This window comes from Candoia aspera, chromosome 1 (genome assembly GCF_035149785.1).
Source record: "Candoia aspera isolate rCanAsp1 chromosome 1, rCanAsp1.hap2, whole genome shotgun sequence".
Taxonomy (NCBI): domain Eukaryota; kingdom Metazoa; phylum Chordata; class Lepidosauria; order Squamata; family Boidae; genus Candoia; species Candoia aspera.
Window position 1 is genome coordinate 208,283,225 of NC_086153.1, and position 23,251 is coordinate 208,306,475.

The 23,251-nt window shown below is 39.0% G+C and overlaps 1 protein-coding gene across 2 annotated transcripts in view; it reads right to left on the reverse strand.

Annotated features, from left to right (window-relative positions):
• The window catches only part of KYNU (kynureninase), a 109,051-nt gene extending 94,767 nt beyond the window's left edge, over positions 1 to 14,284 (reverse strand). For both annotated transcript variants that reach the window (XR_010068931.1, XM_063318399.1), the window contains exons 1-2: positions 14,216 to 14,284; positions 8,297 to 8,488 (exon numbers count right to left, since the gene is read on the reverse strand). Coding sequence is in view for 1 of the 2 variants with exons in the window: in XM_063318399.1 (XP_063174469.1) it covers positions 8,297 to 8,480 (184 nt within the window). In the remaining variant the exon portion in view is untranslated. The remainder of the gene's footprint in view (positions 1 to 8,296; positions 8,489 to 14,215) is intronic.
• Between the last annotated feature and the right edge of the window lie 8,967 nt (positions 14,285 to 23,251).

The following is a 23,251-nucleotide window of genomic DNA, read 5'->3' on the forward strand; positions in this document are numbered from 1 at the left end:
TCTGCAAGAAAGATGCTTAGAAGACATCATGGTACATCAGTCACTGACACAGACCATGAGTCACTTAAATTAACCAGCTCCTTGCTTTTTACGTATTTTTAAAAAATTCATAGGTAGAAGTACCTGTACTGCAGATGTCAAAATCCAAACTTCAAACATGTCTTCACACAACTGAGGTCTAACCTCCCCCCAATTTTAAGGAAGAATATAAACACAAATGTATCTATTAAAGAAAAATAATGCATTGCCTAAGGTAAATCTTAAAAAGAATCTACCCAGTGCAGGTATCTGAGAGATATCTGAAATGTGCATGCATCTTTCTGCCAAATTAACCAATAGTAGAGCCACACAAAAATCTGGCAGAAATTAAATTGATAGAATTGCTCAGTCTTCTTCAAATGTAGGCATTTACTTGCATATATGCAGTGCACAAGGGATGTGTGTGCATGCACTGACCTCTGGCTACTGGTTTGTGCATTCCACCTTTGGCTAATGGAAGAACACCTTTATATATTTAGCTTTACAATCTAACAGGGTGCTGTTCCATAACTTGACCTCTGACTGAACAAAGTAACTCTGTTGAGGTACTATCCTGGTGCCTGGAGGCTGTGAGGGTCTGGATAGGGAGGATCTGGTTAGGCTCAATCCTAGGAAGACTTAGTGACTTTGGTTCCAAGGACCCCTTGGTCACAGTGTTTTACATCTTTAGTTCTCAAAGGGTGGCACTGCCCTAGGTACAACTGATACAGAGACTCTCAGCTCCTGCTCAGTGAGCACTTAGCAGCAATGGCCAGGAGAGTGTTTGCACAAATCCATCTTGTGAGTTAATTGCATTCCTACCTGTATTGGAATGCTCTTCTCACATAACTCACATCCTAGTCATCTTCCATTTGGACAACTCCAACATGCTCTACATGGGGCTACCATTGAAGAACACTTTGCAAGCTACAACCAGTCCAGGATACAGCTGTCAAGTACTTAGGGGTGCTTTCCATTTCACCCACTTAGCACCATTGATCCATGAGCTGCATTGGTTACCAGCGACCTTCCAGGTGCAATTCAAGATATTTGGTTGTAGAAGAATTAGGGTGAACATGCTTACAGATCTACTGCTATCAGCATCATCCCTAATCAAGACAAGGCTTAAACTCAATTCTGATTAGCAGTGTGTAGGAAGCAGACACTGAGTTCATTGCCCCGATCACAGAGAATCCTAATTAAAACATCTCCAACAAAAACTGTTTAGCTACTGACCCACTGAAGCAGGAACCTCCACCTGTCTGAATACTTGGTTCCACTATCAAACAGTTCTTACTGTTGTGAAGGTTCCCCCCCTCCCCAATATAGCGTTGGATCTGCCTTCTTTTAACTTAAAACCATTATTCTTTGTTCACTACTCTGGAATGATAAAGTAGATATTTTGACCTTATTCTGGGTAATATCCTTTCAGGTATTCATGTGTCTACCTCTTTCAAATGTTCACAGGCAGAGTACAAATAAGAGATTATAAGTGAGTTTAATCTGTTCCCAGTCATGGATAAGGCTGTTAAACAAATTCCTTTGAATTTTCATTGTGTATCTTCCAAACTTACATGCAAAACCTCTTGCAGCTAGTGCAATGAGAGAAGAACTTGTGTAAATGCACACATACCACAAACCCTTGGAATCCCATGTACATGTACCAAAAGTTCCAATAAGGCTACATTATTAGACTCTCACTTTCCTAATGCCACTCGGTTTCTTGATATTCATCCTGAAGAAGGGACCACAAATTTAATCATTGTAGGAGATTAAACAAATTATGAAATTCATAAATTATAAAGGTTAGGACTCACTACTACATAATCAGGATGTAGAATGATATCATGACACATGTGTCATCATTTTGACATTCTTGTGGTTTGTTACAGACATTGCTAACCAGACCTAATAGCTGTGGACCATCTTCAGGCAGCACTAGTGACTATTAGGACAATCCCTCCATTGAAATTGCTGAGGTGATGAAAGAGCATATAAAGCAGAGAAGACAACATGAGCCACATGGTGAAAAAGAGATGACTCCACCACTGACTGAGCAAATTGCTCCAAAGAAAAGCCTGCTATATACTTTAGTGTTTTGCAAGCTTTGGAAACACCAATTGGGGCTTCTGGTGGGGAATGGTGGACTGAGCAGCTGTGCCCGCGGGCTTAGCGAGCAGAGCTGACAATGTGGTAACTTTTTTCGGACTCAGGCAGGTTCTCCTGAAGCCCAGAAATGTTCTCTGGATAAAGGAAAAGACCTAGAATCACCCCATCTGTCCTCCAGACGGCTGTTTGTAGCCAGAAGATCGCAAACAGCCTCCTACTTCTCTAAGTCAGCCTTTCCCAGCCATTAGACAAAATTAAGCAATCTCCTTAGGCAATTAATCTGTGGGAGGATTGTATCTTTATTTTCAGATAAAAGGAGAGATGTTTGTGGGATTTATTTCCCCAAAGATTTAACTGTATTTGGCTACTACTTGCCAAAGCATGAGGTTGGAGCAGATGGGATTTGCTGTCTACCTTAAGCCCTTCTTTTGCTACAAATAAATTTCATGGATGGGAAGGGACTGGAGAAAAATAAACATATACGTTGTGTACATATAGTCCTCGACTTACAACCTCAATTGGGATCAGAACTTCCATCACTAAGAGAGGCGGTCATTAAGTGAGTCTTGCCCAATTTTACTACCTTTTTTGCTGTGATCATTAAGCAAATCACTGCAGTCGTTAAGTGAAACATATAGCCGTTAAGCGAATCTGGCTTCCCCCATTGATTTTGCCTGTTGGAAGCTGGCTGGGAAGGTCGCAAATGGCAATCACGGGACCCCAGGACACTCAACTGTCGTAAATACATGCCAGTTGCCAAGTGCCTGAATTTTGATCACATGACCACAGGGACACTGCTGTGTTCGTAAGTGTGAGGACCAGTCATAAGTCACTTTTTTCAGCACCATCATAACTTTGAATGGTTGCTAAACAAATGGTCGTAAGTTGAGGACTACCTGTATATGGAAAAGACCAGACTGTCATGTTCACCGTTCCAATGTTGCTGGTACATCGTAACATTTCGCATGTCATTTCACTGATACGTGTTTCATCTGGGGAGGGCGGAGGATTCCATCTCGGGGAGTTGTTATCTGTTGGCTGCTGGGTTGGAATGTGTTTGGGTTATCTCATGTGTTCAAGGTTACTTTCCCAGGATAGCAGTTGAAACGGTTACCAGCACCTGGGGGGGGGGGGAGTTTGCAACGGCAGGGCGAGGGGAGGGATTACGTTTGAGGTGAGGGTTTTTAGTTTGTATTTGGCGCGCTTTTACTCATTCTCAGCTTTCTCTGTATTTGCATACTATTCTTTTAATAAATCAGATATCATTAAGTACCTGCTTGTGAGTCTGAGTCTATTAGGATAGGCAACCATTACACAGACCCTCTGTAGAATGTATGTTGATTCAATCTAAATTCCAAACTATTTTTCATGGCATGGAATCTTGGAAGAGAATCAGAAAGTAAATTGTTTTGCAAATGTTAATAGGTAATCAGTTTACACTATGGGAAGTATGTAAAGTTCTAGCCTGCTGTCTTCTCAGAAATCTTCATCATTTCCTTCCCATTTTAAATTTACTATTCCTATAAGTTTCTAATCCTTATTAATTAGTTCCATGGATATGTGAGGTTTGAGCCCGCTTCGGACTCTGAAAACGAAACTTATCTGGAGTCAAAAGGGGAAAACAAAACTCATCAGGAGGGACTTGGAGAAGCTGAACCAGGAAGTGACTTAGCAGAGCAGGAGAAATTGCAAATGAGGATTGGACAAACTCCGGAGGGGTATTTGAATCCTCCAAGCAGCACTCGAGACAGGAGAGCAGAGAAATGCGTGAATCAGAAGGCAGCTCAATTGGCTGCAGGAGAGAAAAAGTGCAGAAGAGATCGCTTTAAAAGGCAGGTGCGTGAGGAGCAACCTGCTGGAGACAACTGATCCTTCAAGCTTACAGCACTTGCGGAAGAGTCCTTACCAGCGTCAGAAGCCTTGCCTGTAGCCAGTGTGGAACCAGCTCCAGCTCCTTCTGCCATTGTGGACCCATTTTCTGCACAAACTACTCCAGTCGAGCCTCTCCTTGCTGTCCCTGCTGAGCACAGTCTGGTGTCCAGCTCCAAGCCTCGTTGCATAACTTCAGCATGATCCAGGTGTGCTCCCAGATTCAAGGATTGCTTAGACTCTCCAGTCCAGGCCAGTCTTGTTTCTAGTCCTCAGCCTTGTCTACTCTCCAGTCCAGTCCAGTCTTGCTTCCAGTTCTCAGCCTTGCCTAGAATATCCAGTCCAGCCCAGCTTAGCCTCCAGAGCCAAGCCTTGCCCAGAGGTTCCAGTCCAGTCTTGCCAGTCCAGTCTTGCCTAGCCTCCACATTTCAGCCCAGTCCTATCTGAGTGCCAGTTCAGAGATCCTTGCCTCCAGCTTCTGCCTTGCCACGTACCCTAGCTCCACCAAGCCTGACAGCTTCAGTCAGAGAGTTAGCCGAATTCTGCCTTGCTCTTCTGCCGCAGCCTGATCCTGCAGCCTTGCCTGTTTATCCGTCATTGTCTGGGTGGTCCTGATTGGAATTGCTTTGCTTTTATTCACCAGGACTTTACTACTGTAAATAGTTGCTTTAAATAAAGAGTTTGATAATAATTCTGTCTGGCCGCCTCATAGTCTGAACAGGACAGGATAATACATCTATTATCTTTCATTAATTATCTTTCATTAATATATATTGTCCTTTCCTATATTAATCTGAGCTTCACGTAGCTAATAAATGACTGGGACCCTTAGCCTGGGGTTTTGTTAAATGCTAAAAATTAAACCAACACAAAACCATAAAAAACATCCATCAGTCAAATTGTTTAATTTCTGTTAGACCAACAGCAACAGCCTTGCTGAAGAATTGATTTCTATAAATGATGGCCTCATTTTAACCACTTTAAGGATATAAGAATAATAGAAGTGGCTTGGCATTGCCTTCTTTGGAGATTTTTTTTTCTCGGTCTAGTTTACAGTCCTTGAGATTTCCTGGGGATCTCTCTTAGTAATAACAGCCCTGCTTAGGTATTATTGTCAGCTATGGTGCTACTCCTTTTTAACAATGAAGCCCTGATTTCTCAATTCCACTTTTAAAAAAAGGGAAGCAGCAGAGGAAGAGAGCAGAAGGACAGGTCATAGAAAAAGAGAAGAGAGCAGACATTAGCAGCAGGCATGCTTGGAAGAAGTCATCCATGTCAATTAACTAAGCAGAAAGCATCTCCCTTTAGCACACAAACAGTGGAGCAGAAGAAAGTAATACAGGTGTGTTAGGTAGAATTATTCACAATTATGCGTAATGGCATACTATGATCCTCTTATTTTTAATCACTCGACTCTTTTGTATCAATGAATGGAAAGCTTCAGTACTGTAGCCCTCAGGCTAATAAACCAGGCTTATGACATTTGCAATTAATTTGTTGAGACCCCAGTATAAGTAATCTAAGAACCACAGAAGAACTATGCCATTATTTCTACATTTTTTTGTAAAAAAATTCTTACTTTTTTTCTTACCATGGAAGCATTGTTAAAAGTGTTCTATGTCCATGTTACATATACTGTGTTCATGCAGGTAAATATGAGCAATTTCTGCAATGTTCCTTCCCTTGTGCAAATATGGGAAGGCAATGCTGAATTATAGGGAAAAATTGCCTTTGCTCCGAAACCTTCACCATAACAGCATTATTTGTATGCTGAACACAGAGAAGGACCACACATACAATCCAGAAGCATCTAAGCTTGCTCTTGCCTTTCTCTTCTTCAGCATTTACTATCATGATCAGTATTCTGTTAATAAGTAATTATCTCTTTGTAAAGTATACTATGGAAGTTGCTGAGAGAGGCAAGGGGAGGAAAAAGTGCCTCTCCTGACTTAGTTAGGCTGCTTGCTTAATTTTGAAATTGACATGGTAAAGTGCTTATAAGGAATGGATTACAGAAGTTTATTTGAGAGAACAAAAAAATAAAACCAAGTATGAACTTTGAATTAGGGTAGCAGAGAAATACCATGTGACTTTGCATATTATAGATGCATTTACATTTGGAACAATTATCCATTCCCAACCGGACAGATTGCCAAAATCATTACTCAGAATTAGTCAAAAGATTTTTCACAGCCAAAATGAAAATAAGATCTTTACCTGCAATTACAACTAAGGAAATGTTAATTTGCAAATTCATAAATGGGAAAATTAAAAAACTGTATAAAAACAGAGAAGGGGCAATAGCGACAAACTCATTGCCTAAATGGAGCTTTTGCCCTGAAGAACAGATACCTTAAATGTTTTTGCCATTGTTACATTCATTACATTTTAATAGAGACTGTCATATTTTCCTTTGAGAGACTCAGAAATTCAGACTTGTTAAAGCCTACCTCTAAAGAAGGTGAGCCTGATTCCTTCTCAAAAGATAAAAGTTATATATAGAAGAACGGCTTACGTCCCTCGTTCACAAATGTGTTCCAGGACCACATGAGAGTTTTCTTCTCCGTAAGGTCTACCAGGCCTCACCCATCTCTGCCTCAGAGATTCCTGAGGGATCACTCTCAGGACCGGGTGTTCTGTTGCAACACGGCACTGGAGTCACCTCATCTTATCCCCGAGGACTACAGTAACACAAACAAAACTTGGGGGAAAAGCATATCCCCTGCTCAAAACTAGGGGTGTACAAGAGATCCAGTACAGATTTCCATGGGAACAAAATGACATGACTTATTGTAACAGCTTCCATGGAGTCATAGGCTGCAAAGAAGAGAATCTACCTATGACTGCCCCTGACCACAACATATGGATTATTTGGGAAACATGTAACCCAAAATGTGGAAAAGTTAGCTATGTATGTGTCTTGTGTTCCTATACATAGATTGTTTGTAAAATGTGCCTATTAAGGTAGTACATGTTTTAAAAGTATAATTTAGTAAGTGTTGTTCACGATACTTTGCATATTAGGAAAAGTTATAAATGGAAGCAAACATGGAATTTTCAGAAAGTTTTTTCCTTAAAAAAAAGAATCACAAAAACCTAATAGAATGAAATAATATATGAAACACACACACACACATATGATTTTCATAGATTATATAATATATAAACCCGTTTAAGGTTACCCTTCATACCCCTAATCAGAATCTATTCAGACATGTCCCTGCATTCTCAAGTAATGGAATGATATTGCTCCAATTACACTGAATATTGATTGAGAGGCAGTTCATTTTCTAGGCCTCAGCTTGGTCTAGAGAAATTGTTTGAGAATCCTCTTCCCCCAACCCCCTCCCCGGCCTCCATCCCAGATATCAGATATTTTCCAAATGAATGGAATGGAAGCCATTAGAAATGTTTAATACCCGAGAGTAACAAATAGGTCTGTCACCTGATTTAAGAAATCTTATTCAGTTGGTTGGATTGATTTTAATCAAGTATTTTACTAATCAACTTATTCTCTCTCTCTCTCTGCACTTTAATACTATTACTCCTGAATTTTCGATGATATGTACCAGTTATAGGACACATCATATCAGAAGAAACATTCTCAGCTGTACAATAAAAAGGGGCTATGTATGTATATGTATGTATAATATATAAGTTAATAAAAATAGTATGCACACCATCTCCAAAGGGCGGCCTATTCTCATATAGACAGGTGGAATATATACTTCTAACACAGTAAGTGCTGCAGAGGTCTCATAAAATTAATCAAGAACATTGTTTTAATTGATCAAACTGTACAATTATTTAATTAACCATTAAAACCAACTATCCTAGCATAATTATTCCTCTTAGATTGCCCTCATTCCAGACGTTGTTTACATAGAAGATCTTGATGGATTCTACCAATTAACAACAACAAGCAAAACCTGTATGCTTGAGGCTTTTATTTTATTTATTTTTTGGTGCAATAAATACCTAAAAGCAAGCATCTCAAACCTATTAAGATATACCCTTGCCTATAATTTTCAATCAGTCACTATATTGTTCAAGGAGGCTGAGTGACAGCATAAGCACTATGTAAGTGCTGTATTGTATTCTGCCGTTTTGTTCAGGGCAGGAATGAGAACATAAAGCATTCAACCTGAGGTACTGATTTAGCAATGCAGGAAACACACTGTGTTCAGAGAGGTGGTTGCCAGTGCTCCATTTATCTGCTAAGTGGCAACGATTCCCACAGATTTACAATAGACACATGCAACAAAATGCAAAGCCACCTTAGTATAATTGTAGTTCTTACTTGGAGGCAGATCCGTCAATTTGGGAATGTGGAAACATTCACGAAGGTGTTTTAGCTCATCTTCTTCATCTAAGTGCAGAGCAACTTTCTTATCTACTGGACTGCATGCTAGTTGTAAAGCAATTGTTTCTATAATGCTTGCTGGTGAGCCATGAGAGGACAGATCCATTTTCAAGGAACTCATTTCTCATTCTAAAGGGTGGGGGGGAGGGAGAGAGAGAGAGAGAGAAAAAAATCTCCATTTAGATACTATGCCCTGTATATGGGCTAGTGTCTGATGTGAAGATTGTAGTTATGTATGAGCAGCCAACTACAAGCTTTTAAAAATGAAATGCTTGGCAGTGTGAGAGAAAAGTGAGAAATCTCAATTCCAGCATTTTTCAAGGCAGCAGACTGCTGTAGCCCTGAAGCTATTAGTTTTAAATATAATCTTTTCCCCATAAAGCTATATCAGCAACTTCTCTGTTCTACCACTGCTTCAACAGCAGTAACAAATTCTATAGTGTCATTCACACTTGAAGAATCTGAAAGCTGCCGGCAGTATGATTGCTTCCACAATCTGTGCTCCTGAAAATAGCAGGTGTATCACCACATTTAAACTGACGTTTTCAAGCCTAAGCCTTCTTTATGCTCCTTGGCATCTTAATTCACAGAAACTAACTAAAAATACACAAATTTATAGACTAGAAGGAATAACTAGAAATGGGCAATGTCAGGCTTCCATAAACAACTCTTAGAGAAGTTTCGCTTTTCAGATCCGGTGTACCACAGGCCTCAACAGACATCCTCGCTCCTTCATAAAACAGGACAATGGCGAACCTAAGCAGTGGGTTATGAAATTTCTTCTCCATGATGGAAAGAACATCTATGGAACTGACTAGGATCAACTTTAGCATTAATAAAAATTGCCTGCTTTCCCTCCACCATATACCTCTGACAACAGCTAAAAATTGTTGAGATAGTTTCATGTCATTGTGAGGCAAGAAACATCTGAAAATTGTTCTGTAGGCTTAACGTATTTTTTAAAAAAAACAATGAAACACATATACATAGATACACATAAACATTACTCCCAAACCAAGAGGGAAGAGTATCCATCTATTTGAGTGTCATGCCTCTATTCACTTTGTCTTGTTGGCCTGCTCACTTCACTGCTTATCTTCCAAAATATGTTCAGCATGGTCCAAAGCCAGCACAAAGCTCTATATTAAGCTAACATTTGCTCAACTACTGTACTTGCTATCTATGACAGGAAGCAGCAGCCCAATGCAAAAAAAAAAAGATACTATTGTGTAAAAGTGTTGGACAAGGACTGTAAAACCCAACATTCAAGTCTACCCTAAGCCATAGAAACTCAACCACTGATTTTGGGCCAAACACTCAGCTCAGCTTTCCTCCCAAGACTGTTATGGGCAGGAGAAGGAGGGAGGAGATCCCTGTGGATGCAGAATTGAGCTCCTGGAGAAAAACAGAATATAAATATAACAAATACATAAATAATACTTCCTGGGTATGAAATATTGCAATCATGAATTGTTCTTCTAGCAATTCATTTACTATTTTAACATTTAACCTCTCTCAAGGCTGGGGACATTGACAAGACTTCCTGCATTTCCTCTCTATCTCTCTAATCTTTTGATTCGCTTTGCCCTTGATCAACCAAAATTCTAGCAACTGGAGGAATTTAAATGGAGCAAAATAATATGCCTTCATGGCATATTCCGTACCTTAGTTCTCATGCTTTCTGCTCATAAAAAAGTCAAGCAAAATGTACATATGAATCTGAAAATCTACTGTTAACTATAACCATAGCAACAATGATAGATATCAAATTTGAGATCTTGCCAAAATGCCCAATAAATGAGAAAAGTGAAAGCATAATGGCTTTCTATTTTTTTAAATTATTATTATATACAAATAATGAAGTAGTAAGCACCTAATCCACCAATTTTTTATTCATGGTTGTTGTTGAATAGCTGATGACATTTAACATAAACTTTACAGAAGAATTCATTTCTTTAAGTTCAGCATGCAAACCACTGAGTATTAATTACATCAAGGATAGCTTATAGCTTACACGTATTAATTGCTAAAAGCTCTCAACTCCAAGAATAATAGGGCCCATGTTTACTAACCAAGTTAAGCGGTTTCTAACCCTGAGAAAAATGTTTCCAAACAAATGGCACCATCAAATTCAGCATCCATGCCCAAAGTCACGCTTCAACAATTATCCTTTCTCTCTTATGAAAGAGCAAGGAGAAAATTTGAGGAAAGTGACAGTTCAGAATGTCAGAAGGAAAAGATGAAGCTTAATTTAGTGTGTGCTTGTGCAGTACCAGTAAATAAAAATATATACCAGAAAAACCAATACCACAATAAATCAGCATGATAATTTGTTTTTAGTATACATCTGTGGTGAAGTATGAGAGAAAAGGTTTGTCTGGGCTTAGAATGGTCCTGCAAAATGTTTTATAAGGAGCTCCAGACATAAAGAGAGGGTTGGTTCCAGAAAAACTAATAGACCTTGGTTGCATTATCAAGCTGAGTATACAGGAACATGAACTGTAATCAAGTTATTCTAATAACTGGGTGTCCCTATATGTATGACCCAGAAGGTCAGCCATTTACCAGCAATTTAAACTGATTAGTTCTCCTGAAGTCCCAACCAATGTACCGAATGACAAAGAAAAGAAGAGACAGGAATATATTAGGAGAGCTCTAGAACCACACCAGATGCAACTTTTGGACACAGAGCAGGAGGAGGAGAGGAAAATTAGGAAGGCCTGCTAAACTACTGCAGCCACCTAGGTGGGACATCACCAAGGTGAGAACTAACTGCTTAGCTGTTTCCAAATTAAGAGATGAACAAATTCTCTAAGTATTCAGAAAGCAAAAATTTCCAGGTTACTGTAGTTTTATAGATGAAAGGTTTTAAAGCCAGTTTTTCATAAATAAAAACTCCAAAAGTACATACCATACAAAATACCTACAACTGACAGTCCTGAAGAGGAAAGAAATAAAGTAAGGTAAAAGAGAGAAAGAGAATAAGCATGAAAAAGCATGAAAAAGCTCTAAGCTTAGTCTTTTCCAGACTTAATTTAAAATGGTGAAAACTCATCCAAGTTGAATTCCAAGTTAGGTATTTGAAAGAGTGAAGACCATGCTGCATCATCTAAGACCAAGTCAGAATAAGCCTGAATATCAACATAGATCTGAAAATGAAATAAATCAAAGAACTCAACAACAGTGTGTACAAGTAAAGAAGAGCAGATCTAATACCAGACTCTGAGCAACAACCCACCAAATAACTGGAAGAGCTGAGAGTAGAGACCCTTACACTTAACTGAAAATGTGTGATGAGAAATACAGATTAAAACCAATGAGAAACTTTATCATTGATATATAATGGACTCAGACAACAACTGAATGTTATGATCAAGAGTGTCAAATGCTGTAGACAAATTTAGCAGCAGTTATTTGTCTTAGCCACCAGCAAAACTATTGGCCTTTTGCAAGACCATGAAGACCTGGCTTTTCCCCTAGGTGCTGGGGATGGGCTGTTAGCATGGGAGCTCTGGACTGGATGTATCTAGTGGTTTCACCTTTTTATTGAGCCTCAATGTAGTTTTAGTTGATTTTTTTCTTTTAATGAATTTCTCATTTTTTATGTTGTTCGCCACCTAGAGTTTCTCAGATAGATGGGCAGCCAAAAATTGCATAAACAAACAAACATGGACAACCAGAGTCAATGTCAACTCAGTAAAATTATTCATACAAAATATGTCAAGACAATTATTTGCTGACAAATACAGAAACAAAAAAGAAGATACTAGGTCATAACTAGAACAAACTGAATCAATCAAAGAAGTTTGTTTGGTTGCTTTTTAGATTGGTGTGAAGATAAGCATGTTTCAGAAAAAAATACCTGCCATCAAAGGATAATTACTCAACCTAGTCAAGGACATCAGAAAAGGAAAAGAAAAAATAGATGCACAGGAGACAAAAGAATCTGAGGGACACAATGACTCTGAGAATAGTTTAATTACTATTTCTTTAGTAACTGGAGGAGAGGGGCTGAGATTATTGGTAATGTCACACAAACCTTCTATAAGAAAAAAGTTTGGAACATACCAGTTTTGGTTAAAAAGGAGAATGTGTCACCAGAGTGCTGATGACACTACTCAGCTGAAAATGCAAATGATCTGCAAGCTCTAGTAAGGAAAGTCAAGGAGCAGAGTGAAAATATGGGTTTAAGATTAAATTCAAGAATGAATAGATTCTCAGTGAAAATGGTTTGTATACAAAAATGAGTGACCAGCAGAAAAGCAATATATTGAGATGGTTTGATCACACAGAGAGAAAGAAGAACAAATTGCAAAACAAAAACATGAAAGAAGAGAGAATGGGTCAAAAGGAAAGGGAAGACCAAAACAGTTGTGGTTGGATGGATTTGATGAGATTCTCAGAAAGAGAAGTTTAAACAACCAAAATCGATGTATAAAGTGGTGTGAGAATAGTTTGCAAGGATAAAAAATTACAGAGAGAAATACTGAATGGTATTGGTATAACGTTGTTTTAGCTATGCTTCCTTTTCTTTATCTCATGCCTTTGATTTCTTGGGCTTACTGTTTCTTATTTTTTCTGTATTCTGCATAACACTACTAATTTCAGAAGGGAACAGCCTGATGGATATATATGTAAAAACTCTGGAACAAATGATTGACTACTGATTTTTTCCCCCAAAACTGTCATTATGCAGAACCACAGTCTCACTGTTTACTTCATTTGCTATCAGTATTGCATTTTATACAACTGAACAGTGAATTTCATTACATCTAAATTTGTAGTTATATTAATTTCTGAGATAAATGCACTGTTAAAAGCACAAATCTTGCAATTATGAGGGCTGAAATGCTAACTATTGAATAAAATTTACCCTTACAAAATAAGGGAAAATATCCAATGTAAAGATCAACCCAATTTTTTAACACATACATTTTAAGATTTTTTTTTCAAAAGAAGAATTAGAGTATTAAAGAACTTTAAAGTCCTTTCATTTCAACAAAATAGTTAATTATCTACATTCAGTAATATTTTAAAATGCTTAACTAGAATGGTAACAATGAACTATTATAAGAAGTTAGCGTTGCCTATATTAAAGAATTACCAAGTGTGTCCAATGAGTTTTATACCTTCCTGCTACTCTCAAATCAAGATGCAAACATCATAAATTGGGTTTCTAGATTTTACTCGGCACCTTGCAACATCCCAAAATAAACAGTTCATATGGATAAATAATTAAAGTAAACAAGATTTAGGCAACTGGCACTAAGGGGAAAGGGAAAAGTAAAATACTATTTGAATATTAAATAATTATTAGTGGAAGTATCGTTTCCTTTTACTACTTTCTCTTTTCCATTTCCACTTAACTTTTTTACATTTGAACACACATGTGATTGTAAAACTGGATGTGTTTTTATTTTTCTTTTGGACTTGAATCTTACTGACCGATATTACAGTATCTCCTCTCCCACCCCCACATTAATAAACCCTCTAACAACACTGATTTAAATTTCTTGTGAGGTACATCAAATATACCTTTTAGGGGGAGATGGGAGGTGATAGAAATGTGAATAATAAATAAAAATAAACAAAGCATCTTTCCTAAATATTGATTCATTAGGTAATCTTAATTTAATTGAAAACTATTATGTGCATGTGTCCCTCTGAAACCAAGATGCCAGTGCACTAATCATATAAGCACAGCTCAGAAAGTCTGACACTGCTCATGTAAGAGTTCTCTGGGAGAACAGGGAAACAAAGCATTTTATATTATTTTTGCTTTGCAACTTTTATCTTTTGCTTTTCTGCACCCTGCAGCCTTATTTCTAAGAAGAAAGGAAAGACTGTTTTTCTTACCTTCAACTTGCAAGTATTGCTGTTTCTGATTCATTCTCTCACTCCCTTAGTATCAAAGTCCAGTTTATCCTTTTCTCCCCTTGCAACATCTTGTTTGTTATTTCACTGTTTGTACTCTGGTTTTCCACCCCCAACTTTTCATCACCTTATTTATTTACTCAGTTGTGTAATTTTTGTGTGTCACCTCTTCAAGTTAGAACAGACTAGGAAACTAAGGCCATGTAGGCCAGTACTATTTTTATTGTAAAGCAATAGTAACAGAATCTTGCAAGTCTAAATGTGTTTCCCCCTCCCTCCTTTTATCTTCATGTAAACTAGGGAGGGAGCCTCGTGTGGCGCAGAGTGGTAGGCGGCAGTATTGCAACCGAAACTCTCCCCACAACCCAAGTTTGATCCCAGCAGAAGCTGGGTTCTCGGGTAGCCGGCTCAGGTCGACTCAGCCGTTCATCCTTCTGAGGTCGGTAAAATGAATACCCAGCTTGCTGAGGAAGGTGATGACTGGGGAAGGCAATGGCAAACCACCCTGCTATAGTCTGCCAAGAAAACATTGCAAAAACGGCATCCCCACGAAGGGTCAGACGTGACTCAGGGCTTGCACAGGGGACCTTTCACTTTCATGAACTAGGGGGGGCTCGTCTGAGATGTTTACTCATGTTACATTCTTGATTCAGGCCCCTTTTATCTGACCATTGCCTTGGTAGTGGCTGTTTCTCCTATCCTTCAAGGCCATTCCCTCTGCCCTCTACATTTCCAAAGGTTCTAGAATCCACCAGAATATTTGCTAGTCATCCTCCTTCTATATCAAAGCACCACAAAAGTCTATCCTTAAGATAGCAATTGCCTTTTTCTCACTTTTGGGATTGGGGAGGAGAAACCAATGTTTTCACCCATCCAGTGACCCCATTCTGCTGTGTCTCCCTGTGTTTTTTTTTAATGTCATACTATTTTTTTTTGCCATCTTCTTGCTTTTGCTTTCCATATTATTTTTACAGCAGTCTCCATTTTTAACACAACAGATGCAGTCTAAATTAAACAAGCCAAGAAACAAAATATTTTATGTATTCTATAAGTGTGTGTGAGAGAGAAGGGGGGGCATTAATATTTAAATGTTTCTAAGCTGCCTTTAAGGGCAAGAATCTTCTCAAAGTATCTGTCATTCTATATATAAATGCTATTTTAGAAACATGAAATAATTAAGTGGTAATGATATGACATTTGTATCTACTTAAGTATGGTTAATAGATGATGACATATATCACACTTGAGAATGAACCTTTATATCAAAAAGGGCTTGATGGGTTCTACAATAAATATCTACAGCCAAGACAGGTGAGAACTGCATATTCATGAAAGGCCATTGTCTAAAGACACAGAGCTGTGCTTTCCCATATTTAAGAAAAGAAGGAAGAATGCTTCTTAAACGTACTTGCTCAGAAGTAAGATGCTAATCTAGACAGAACTAACATTTCCTAGCTTTCCATTTAAATATCCTCTGTGAGTTTGTGACAGGATTAAGTGCCTGGCTGAAGGAAAGTGGTTGGATCTGGGCCAAGGTCAAGGATTTTTTTTTTTTTTAAAGGGAAGGCAAATGACTTAGCTCAAGACCAAGAGCACAGAGGCTGAAAGGGGAAAATGCTAGACTGCACCTGTAATGAATATAAAAAGAGCCAGGAAAAAAGTGTGTGTGTGTGTGTAGGGGGGGTGCACTGCAGATGCTGCAGGACACACTGCTGGAGAGGATATCACCTGGGTAATGTGAAGTGGGGCCTGTCAAGTCCAGGGATTCTGGCCCTAGGATGAGGAAGAAGGCTGGGAAGAAAATCCTGGAGCACTTGTGAAAATGTGGAAAGTCTAGGACAGTGTTTCTCAACCTTGGGAACTTTAAGATGTGTCGTCTTCAACTCCCAGAATTCTTCAGCCAGCATGGGAATTCCGGGAGTTGAAGTTCACAAACCTTAAAGTTCCCAAGGTTGAGAAACACTGGTCTAGGAGGATGGGCTGTGTTAGGTAAGGAGATTCAGATACTGGACAGTGGAACTTTGTGAGTTGAAGCTTTGTTGGGCATCAAGACAGCCAGGAGAAAACTCACAGACGTTCCAGTATCAGTAATTGAGATAAGGAAGGAAGATGAAGAAGCTGTAGTAAAGAACAAGTGGAAAGTTAGGGAAAGAGACTAGAGAGGGAGGAAAATTAATTACTGTAGGTTATTTCTTATATCTTATGTCTATATATACTGTGCTGTACATACTGGGTTTTGTAAATAATAATTTCACTTGTATATATTATTAGATCACACTACTTAATTAGCATAAATATCTTAGCGTGCAGAATAAAACCCCTCATTTAAGTGTGGGGAAATCTGTATCAGCTGTGTGCGGGTCTGTATCGGCTCCTATCCTGACCACCCTCCAACAGAGTTTTTTTTCTAAAAAGATGTACAGCATGATCAGACAACCTAGGAGCATTGTTTATGGTAATTCTTAGGTTACTGGTTATTGATTGCAACATTAACTAATCAGCAAGCAGTCAGTTGTGCAGTTGTGCAAGTAAACAAAATTTGCAATATGGTCCCTGCATCAGGAATAACTGGCTGTGGCCCACTGGACTGAGAAACAGATGTGTTACTGAGAATAATTTCTGCACCCTAACTGACCTATTATTAAAATATAGCATTAAAAGTGGCATATTTAGTGCACATAACTATCCCATCTCAATTTGTTTGACAAACTAGAATAAGTTACTCTAGATAAACAGTTGGAGATGCAAGGGCAGATGAAAACTCAGATTTCTGACAACTGTAGTAAATCAATACATTTAGTTGCAATTAGGTTTGCAATTAATACTCAATGAGGACAAGCAACTGGCCTCATCCAACTGCTATCAATGTGTGGGCTGCTGCTTTTTCCTTATTCTTATTTGTAAGATTACTGTATAGTAACTTTATACATCAAATTAAATATTCCAGACAAACATGTGACCAGAAGGACAAGGGGTTTGATTAGAACTATTTCTGCCATTCTTGGGCTATAAATAAGACAGGATGGAGAACACCAATGAGGATGACAAACCCATATAGGTAAGACAGGACTGGATTAAAAAAAGAGAGAGTGTCATGTTCCCTGTTGCAAGGCATATGTGCATCACAACAGGGAACATGCACATTAGGTAAGAGGAAGGGATAAGCATAATCCCTAAATCACTCATACATCCCCCAAGCACCCATATCCAGAAGGGAATCTCCAACACAATAGATAAGCCCCTCAGACCAGATGGGCACCCATAAAGAGATAGGGGGAACGCCTTCCCATTCCCCCCGAGGATGCATTCACACCTCCCTCAGGCATGCATGTCCACAGAGGAATATCCAACATAATGGGAGCGCCCATCAGACAGGACTTAACGCCTATCGAAAGGTCGGGGAAACACCTTCCCATTCCCCCCCAGGGGACGCACCCGGTCTGGATGAAGACAGGGAGACAAAGGAGATCGCCGGGATCGCCCATCAGCTGACGCATCGTAGTCCCAAGCACCCATCCGGTCCTGGCCCGAGGGTAGAGAAGCTCAATGTCCGCCAGCAAAGTATAAACGGGGCACCCTGTCACCACATAAGGATTCCCGTCTCTCTCTTTGCACGCACTCCGTTCTAATAAAACCAGAAATCCTTAGACCTTCTAAGTGAGTCTGTGTCTTATTCAGAGCATGGCTGCCCTGACAGAGAGAGAGATACATCCCCTTGCCCCTAGCCTGTTCCGAGGTTTCAGCTTCCACTCTCTCCAAGAAACAAGCTAAAATTAGGGAAACTTCAACTCAGCCAAAATGGTCAGTCATATTCATGATGTCATCTCAATTTAATTTTTTGTATTGTATGTAAGATTCTGAATGCGCTATCCTCTGTTCTTTGTTTTATATTTATAGTTTTTAATTGTTCTAGTTTTTTTTAATGGTTTTGTTTTGATTGTTTCTGGTTTCTTTTAATTGAGTGAGATGGGTGGCTATATAAATTCAGTAAATAAATAAATAAAAATAAATCCTGACCGTGCTGCTGAGACAGCCTAGAATTGCCTTGAGCTGTTCCACTTTGGAAGTGGTGCTTTCCTTCTTCTCCCAACATAAAATTTCCCAGGCAGGTGACGTAGAGTACCTTGGGGACACTGCAGTCAGGAATAACAATCCGCAATGGCCCTCCTCATCCAGTCACTGGGGACAGAACATCCATGGGCATTTTGGCTTTCACTATGATAGAGATCAGACTCTTGGATCATATTGTCTTTAGCCTGGAATATTGAACTCGCAGGAACCAATAACTTTATCAGCCAGAAATCCTTCTATTTGGAGCATATATCTGTTCTATGTGCTTGAATGTTAGGGGGACTGTAAAGTAGGGGAAATGCATAAGTACATACATGTACACAAACAGACACATATATGAAATTGGGGATAAGAGAGAGAAGAAGGTTTTTACTTGATCAAAAACAATTTGGGGAGCAAACTAGCTTCAGGAAAGAAAGATCCAGAGACACAAAAATACTGAGAGATCTCTGGTTCAGTTTTCTTTGCTTTGTATTTCAAATCAGGTCCTCCAATCTCTCAGGCAGGCTTTGCAGCTATGGGTTGTTTGATATAGATTTATCGATCTTCTAATTTTCCTGGAAGATCAACAGTCCTATCATGCAGAAGCATGCAGGAAATGGTGAAAATTAAGGCTAAATAAATAATAAAAAGTAAAACTTTAACTTCTGACCCCATCACATATTCAGAAGTGCAACTGGTGATTGGTTTTCCTGCCAAGAGGTGACACTGGGCAGGATGGGGAAGGACAGTAGGGATTCTACCAATTTCTGCTGTAAAACTACCCCACAAATGGTTTCAGGGGAGCAACACTGTTGTTTACAGTGCTAAGGCATCGTAAAGGCAGGATGTGGGGCAGCACAGTTTATGTCAATATACTTTTCTACCAACTCAGGGATGTGAGGAAAATTCATTAATGAGGCCATGAGGGAGATCCCTAAGAGGAAATAAGCGTAGTTTCATCCAAGCACCCATGGGAATTCATAGTATGAAAAACCACTCACAGTTTTGCTCACATAATTCTAAATTACAGCAAATGGTAGGGTGGTAGACTTTTCATTGTCAGTAAAAGAGCAATGATTGGCAGCCCTACCAATTCTCCATCTAGAAGAATCCCCAGCTGGGTAATGTAAAATTCAACTCAAACAATCCTGTTGAAATTAAATTGAATTCTTTCACTTTTACTGAATCTTTGTAAATAGTGTTATATAAACATAAACACAGATTTCATAAGGAGAAGGAGGATATCAATTTAACAAAGGTTGTGAAGATGCCAGTAGATTGGGATATGGATTATCTGAAGTAGATTAGTAAGGATTTCTAATTTCCATTTGTCTAAAAATTACAGCAATACCACAACCCTCTCTGCTGACTAGAATCGGAATAAACAAGCTTTTCAGAATAAGGATGCACCTGCTACTACATCTGGACTTTGGAGGTAGGCCTGCTAGGCCACAAACAAACCTCTCACGTAAGTTAGACAACTAATCTCACTTCACAAACACGGAGCCAACTCCCCTGATGCTCACTCAACTGCCCACTCATTTTTACACAACGAGATACATACGTCCGTGACTTCTCTTGCACATATTCAAGAATATCATTCATTGACACAAATAGATGTTCCTATATTCCTACATTAGGTAGTTTCACAAACTGAACTATGCAATAAAGTACTTTGATATGTTCTGATTTAGTGCGCAGTGTGAATCCAGCCACTGTGATGTGCTTAATAAATATGCTAAATCCATGGTTTTGCATGATGTGGAAACAAGGTCAGTGGCATCGTATGACATGTAAGGCCACAAGCTATAGTTTACAAAACATGTAATACTTTAACATGTTATAACAACCCAGCCACTATCAGGTAGCATATCTCATACCATTTGGTTATCTTGGTATTAAAATTAGAAGGGAAAAACAGTGTTCACTATTTTGAGTTTCCGGTATAAATGAAATAAAAAAGTATGAATTATAGTTTCTTGTACTTACGCTTGATTGCAGTTTGGGGTTGGGAATGAAGTCTGGAGAGATTAAGCCAGAGACAGAAAGCTTTGAATGCAAAACTTGTCAACTAATCAGTCCCTGGTTCTACAGTGCAACCTAAAAGGAGGAAGAGTTAGTTCTTCTTAGCAAGAAGAAAGAGGGTAGGTATCAAGGAATAAATAAGTAAAAAAAATCAGGCCTGCAAAACGCGGGAAAAACAACAAGGCTGCATCTAAAATGCCAAGTTTAAAAGTGCAAACGTGACAAAAAAAGAGAGTTCTGAGGTCATAGAATGGACTGTACCACTTCAAACTGCAGCGAAGTTGTGTCATTTACTTCTTTTCCACGACATTAAAAACTCCATTTAGGAAACCAGCACGAGAAGCAAAAGGCTTGGATACAATCTCTCTCCTCTCCCCTGGCTCTGTCGCTTTCCTACTTGTAAATAAAGCTTTATTTAGAGAAGCAATCGGGGAAGCAGACCCCTACCTTCTGAAGTAGTACAGTCCATTTTGCCAGCGGAGGACGTTCTGGTCTGTCATGTGTGTAAGAGAGTAAACAAGTAATTGCACGAGGAGGAAAGCTGGTAAATGCTACTGAATCTGTACAATTGCATATCTGAGCTGCAATTATAGAAACTGGGCTGAAGATCTGAGTTATTGCAATTTGAATTAAAGCTGGTATGGGTTTTTTAAACAACTGTTTTATTAGCTTTGATTTCTTGGAAACCTTTGAAATACAATGAAAAGAGTCTTGGAAGGGACCGTGGAGACTCCGTTCAAATCAAAATCGCTTTGGCCCAATTTCCACCTCTACTTAAATCTGCCTCACAGGGTTGTTGTGAAATTAAATTGGAAGGGAAGCACTCTGTCCATCACCTTGTGCTGTGAAAAAAAAGCTGGGCTACAGAACAAACAAATGTCTAGAACTCATAAGGGGAGGGGGGGTAGGTTAGTAAATGCAGAGACTTCATCAGCTGTTGACAGACTTGTGCACTGCTAGTTTACATTTGCTTTACAAATGCACATACTGTGTACATACACAGAAACATAATTTTCTATCAAATTCAAATAACAGCTGTCCAGTGTGTGACTAAGCTGCACATTTTCATTTTCTTCATTTTAAAATGTATGTTAGTATTGTTCCTGGTTGGCCATGCAATGTATTACCCCAGCCTTTGAGAGGTGTTGGACCAGAACTCTCAAAATTGTCAGCCCACCTGATAAGTAGAAATCAGGAGAGTTTTAGTCCAACATATGGGCAGGAAAACATTCAGACAGAGACTTCTTGTGTATTGTGCCTCAGTTGCTTTACATTTGTTGTCCTTCATATTTCTGGACACTTGTCTGAAGTATCCGGATGGCCCATTCTGAATTTTAATACCATTTCAAACCAAATTTAGCATTTTAGACTTCCTGGTTTGTATTTTCTCCACCCCACTGATAGTTCTTCCTTTTCATTTTAATTATGATCTTTTGTATAACACAGAAAGCACACGACATCTTCAGACATCACAACTGCCTCACTCATTCTGATGCTAATTAATTTTACCAATATTAGTATTTGAATTATTGGAAGGAAATCTTACCAGGTCCGTTCCGAGCAGGGAATGAAAGTTCTTAGGCAATTGCTTGAACAGAGATAATTTTATTTTCCAAGAGCATGTACAGAGTCTGCTGGTTGGAGGCGGCCACCCTTGTATTCTCCCCCACAAGGTCTTTATATAGGAAAGCTTGGCTGTTGTTATGCAAAGGTGTTCCTGCCCTCTAGGAACTTCTGAGAGGGCACACTGAAATGGTTTCTTGGCAGGGAGTGCTCTCTAGGAATTCTAGGAAAGTGCAGTTTACCGGGGTTCAGAGAGGAGGCACTCTGTGATCAGGCCCCTTGCTGTTTGTGTTTCCTGTTCTGATAGTCTGGGTTCCCTGCTGGGCTGTGGCTTGTTTGGTCTAGTAGTGAAGGCAAGGAGCCAGAAACCAGGCAACTGAGACTTCTAGTCCTGCCTTAGGCATGAAAGCCGGCTGGGTGACCTTGGGCCAGTCACTATTTCTCAGCCCAACTCACCTCACATGGTTGCTGTTGTGGGGAAAAGAGGAGGAGGAAGGATTATTAGGTATGTTCACTGCCTTGAGTTATTTATAAAAATAATAAAGGCAGGATAGAAAATAAAATAAACAAATAAAAAATAGTAGCTTGGAATGTTCACCTTGGAAGGAACCTTTTGTGATTTGATTATGGAGATCTGTTTGGCTGGGGGAAAATGTTTACCTAGATGGGCATTGCTAATTTTGTCTTAAAAGGTATCTGATTAAATCTGAAGGGAATCTTTTGTCTAAACAGGCTTCCTGACACATTTTAAATCTCTTGCATCCTCTGTATGTACCCATTATATTATGCAACTTTTTACCTTTTACCTTGGTCAAGGAGGAGAAGCAATAGCAGGAAACAGAGTTTGAGGAAGACGATATGGCAGAAAAGAGGGGAGGTCTTGAATTCTTCTCACAGGATACTTAGCTTTTTCTTGTGGCAAATTCCGCACCAATAACAGTGGTGAAAATTAAATTGTTTGTAAATGCACGTATGCTTTAAGTGGAATTTCTAAGGGAGGGGAAAGAAAAAAACAATGATACAGTAAAACATATGGGACTAACCTAGATTAACAGTTTTCAGTATTTGACTTTATACATACAGGTAACAGTGCTTTGATATCTTCCCTATTTGAACTATACCTGAATATTGAACTATACTTGAATAATCTTTTAAAGGGCCCTTTATCAGTATTCCCTGAGGCTGTGCTAGCATATATTTAAGCCAATTGCAATTGTCTCTCTTGCAGAGAACACAAAACTACTGGTTGCTGGTGAGTAGCTTCAAGGAAGGTTATAGGTCTCCATAGGGAGTGCCTGTGATCTTTATGAAGTGTATTTCCCTCCAGCAACTCTAAACGCTCAAGAGAATTTTTAAAATGTCACTCAACCTATTACT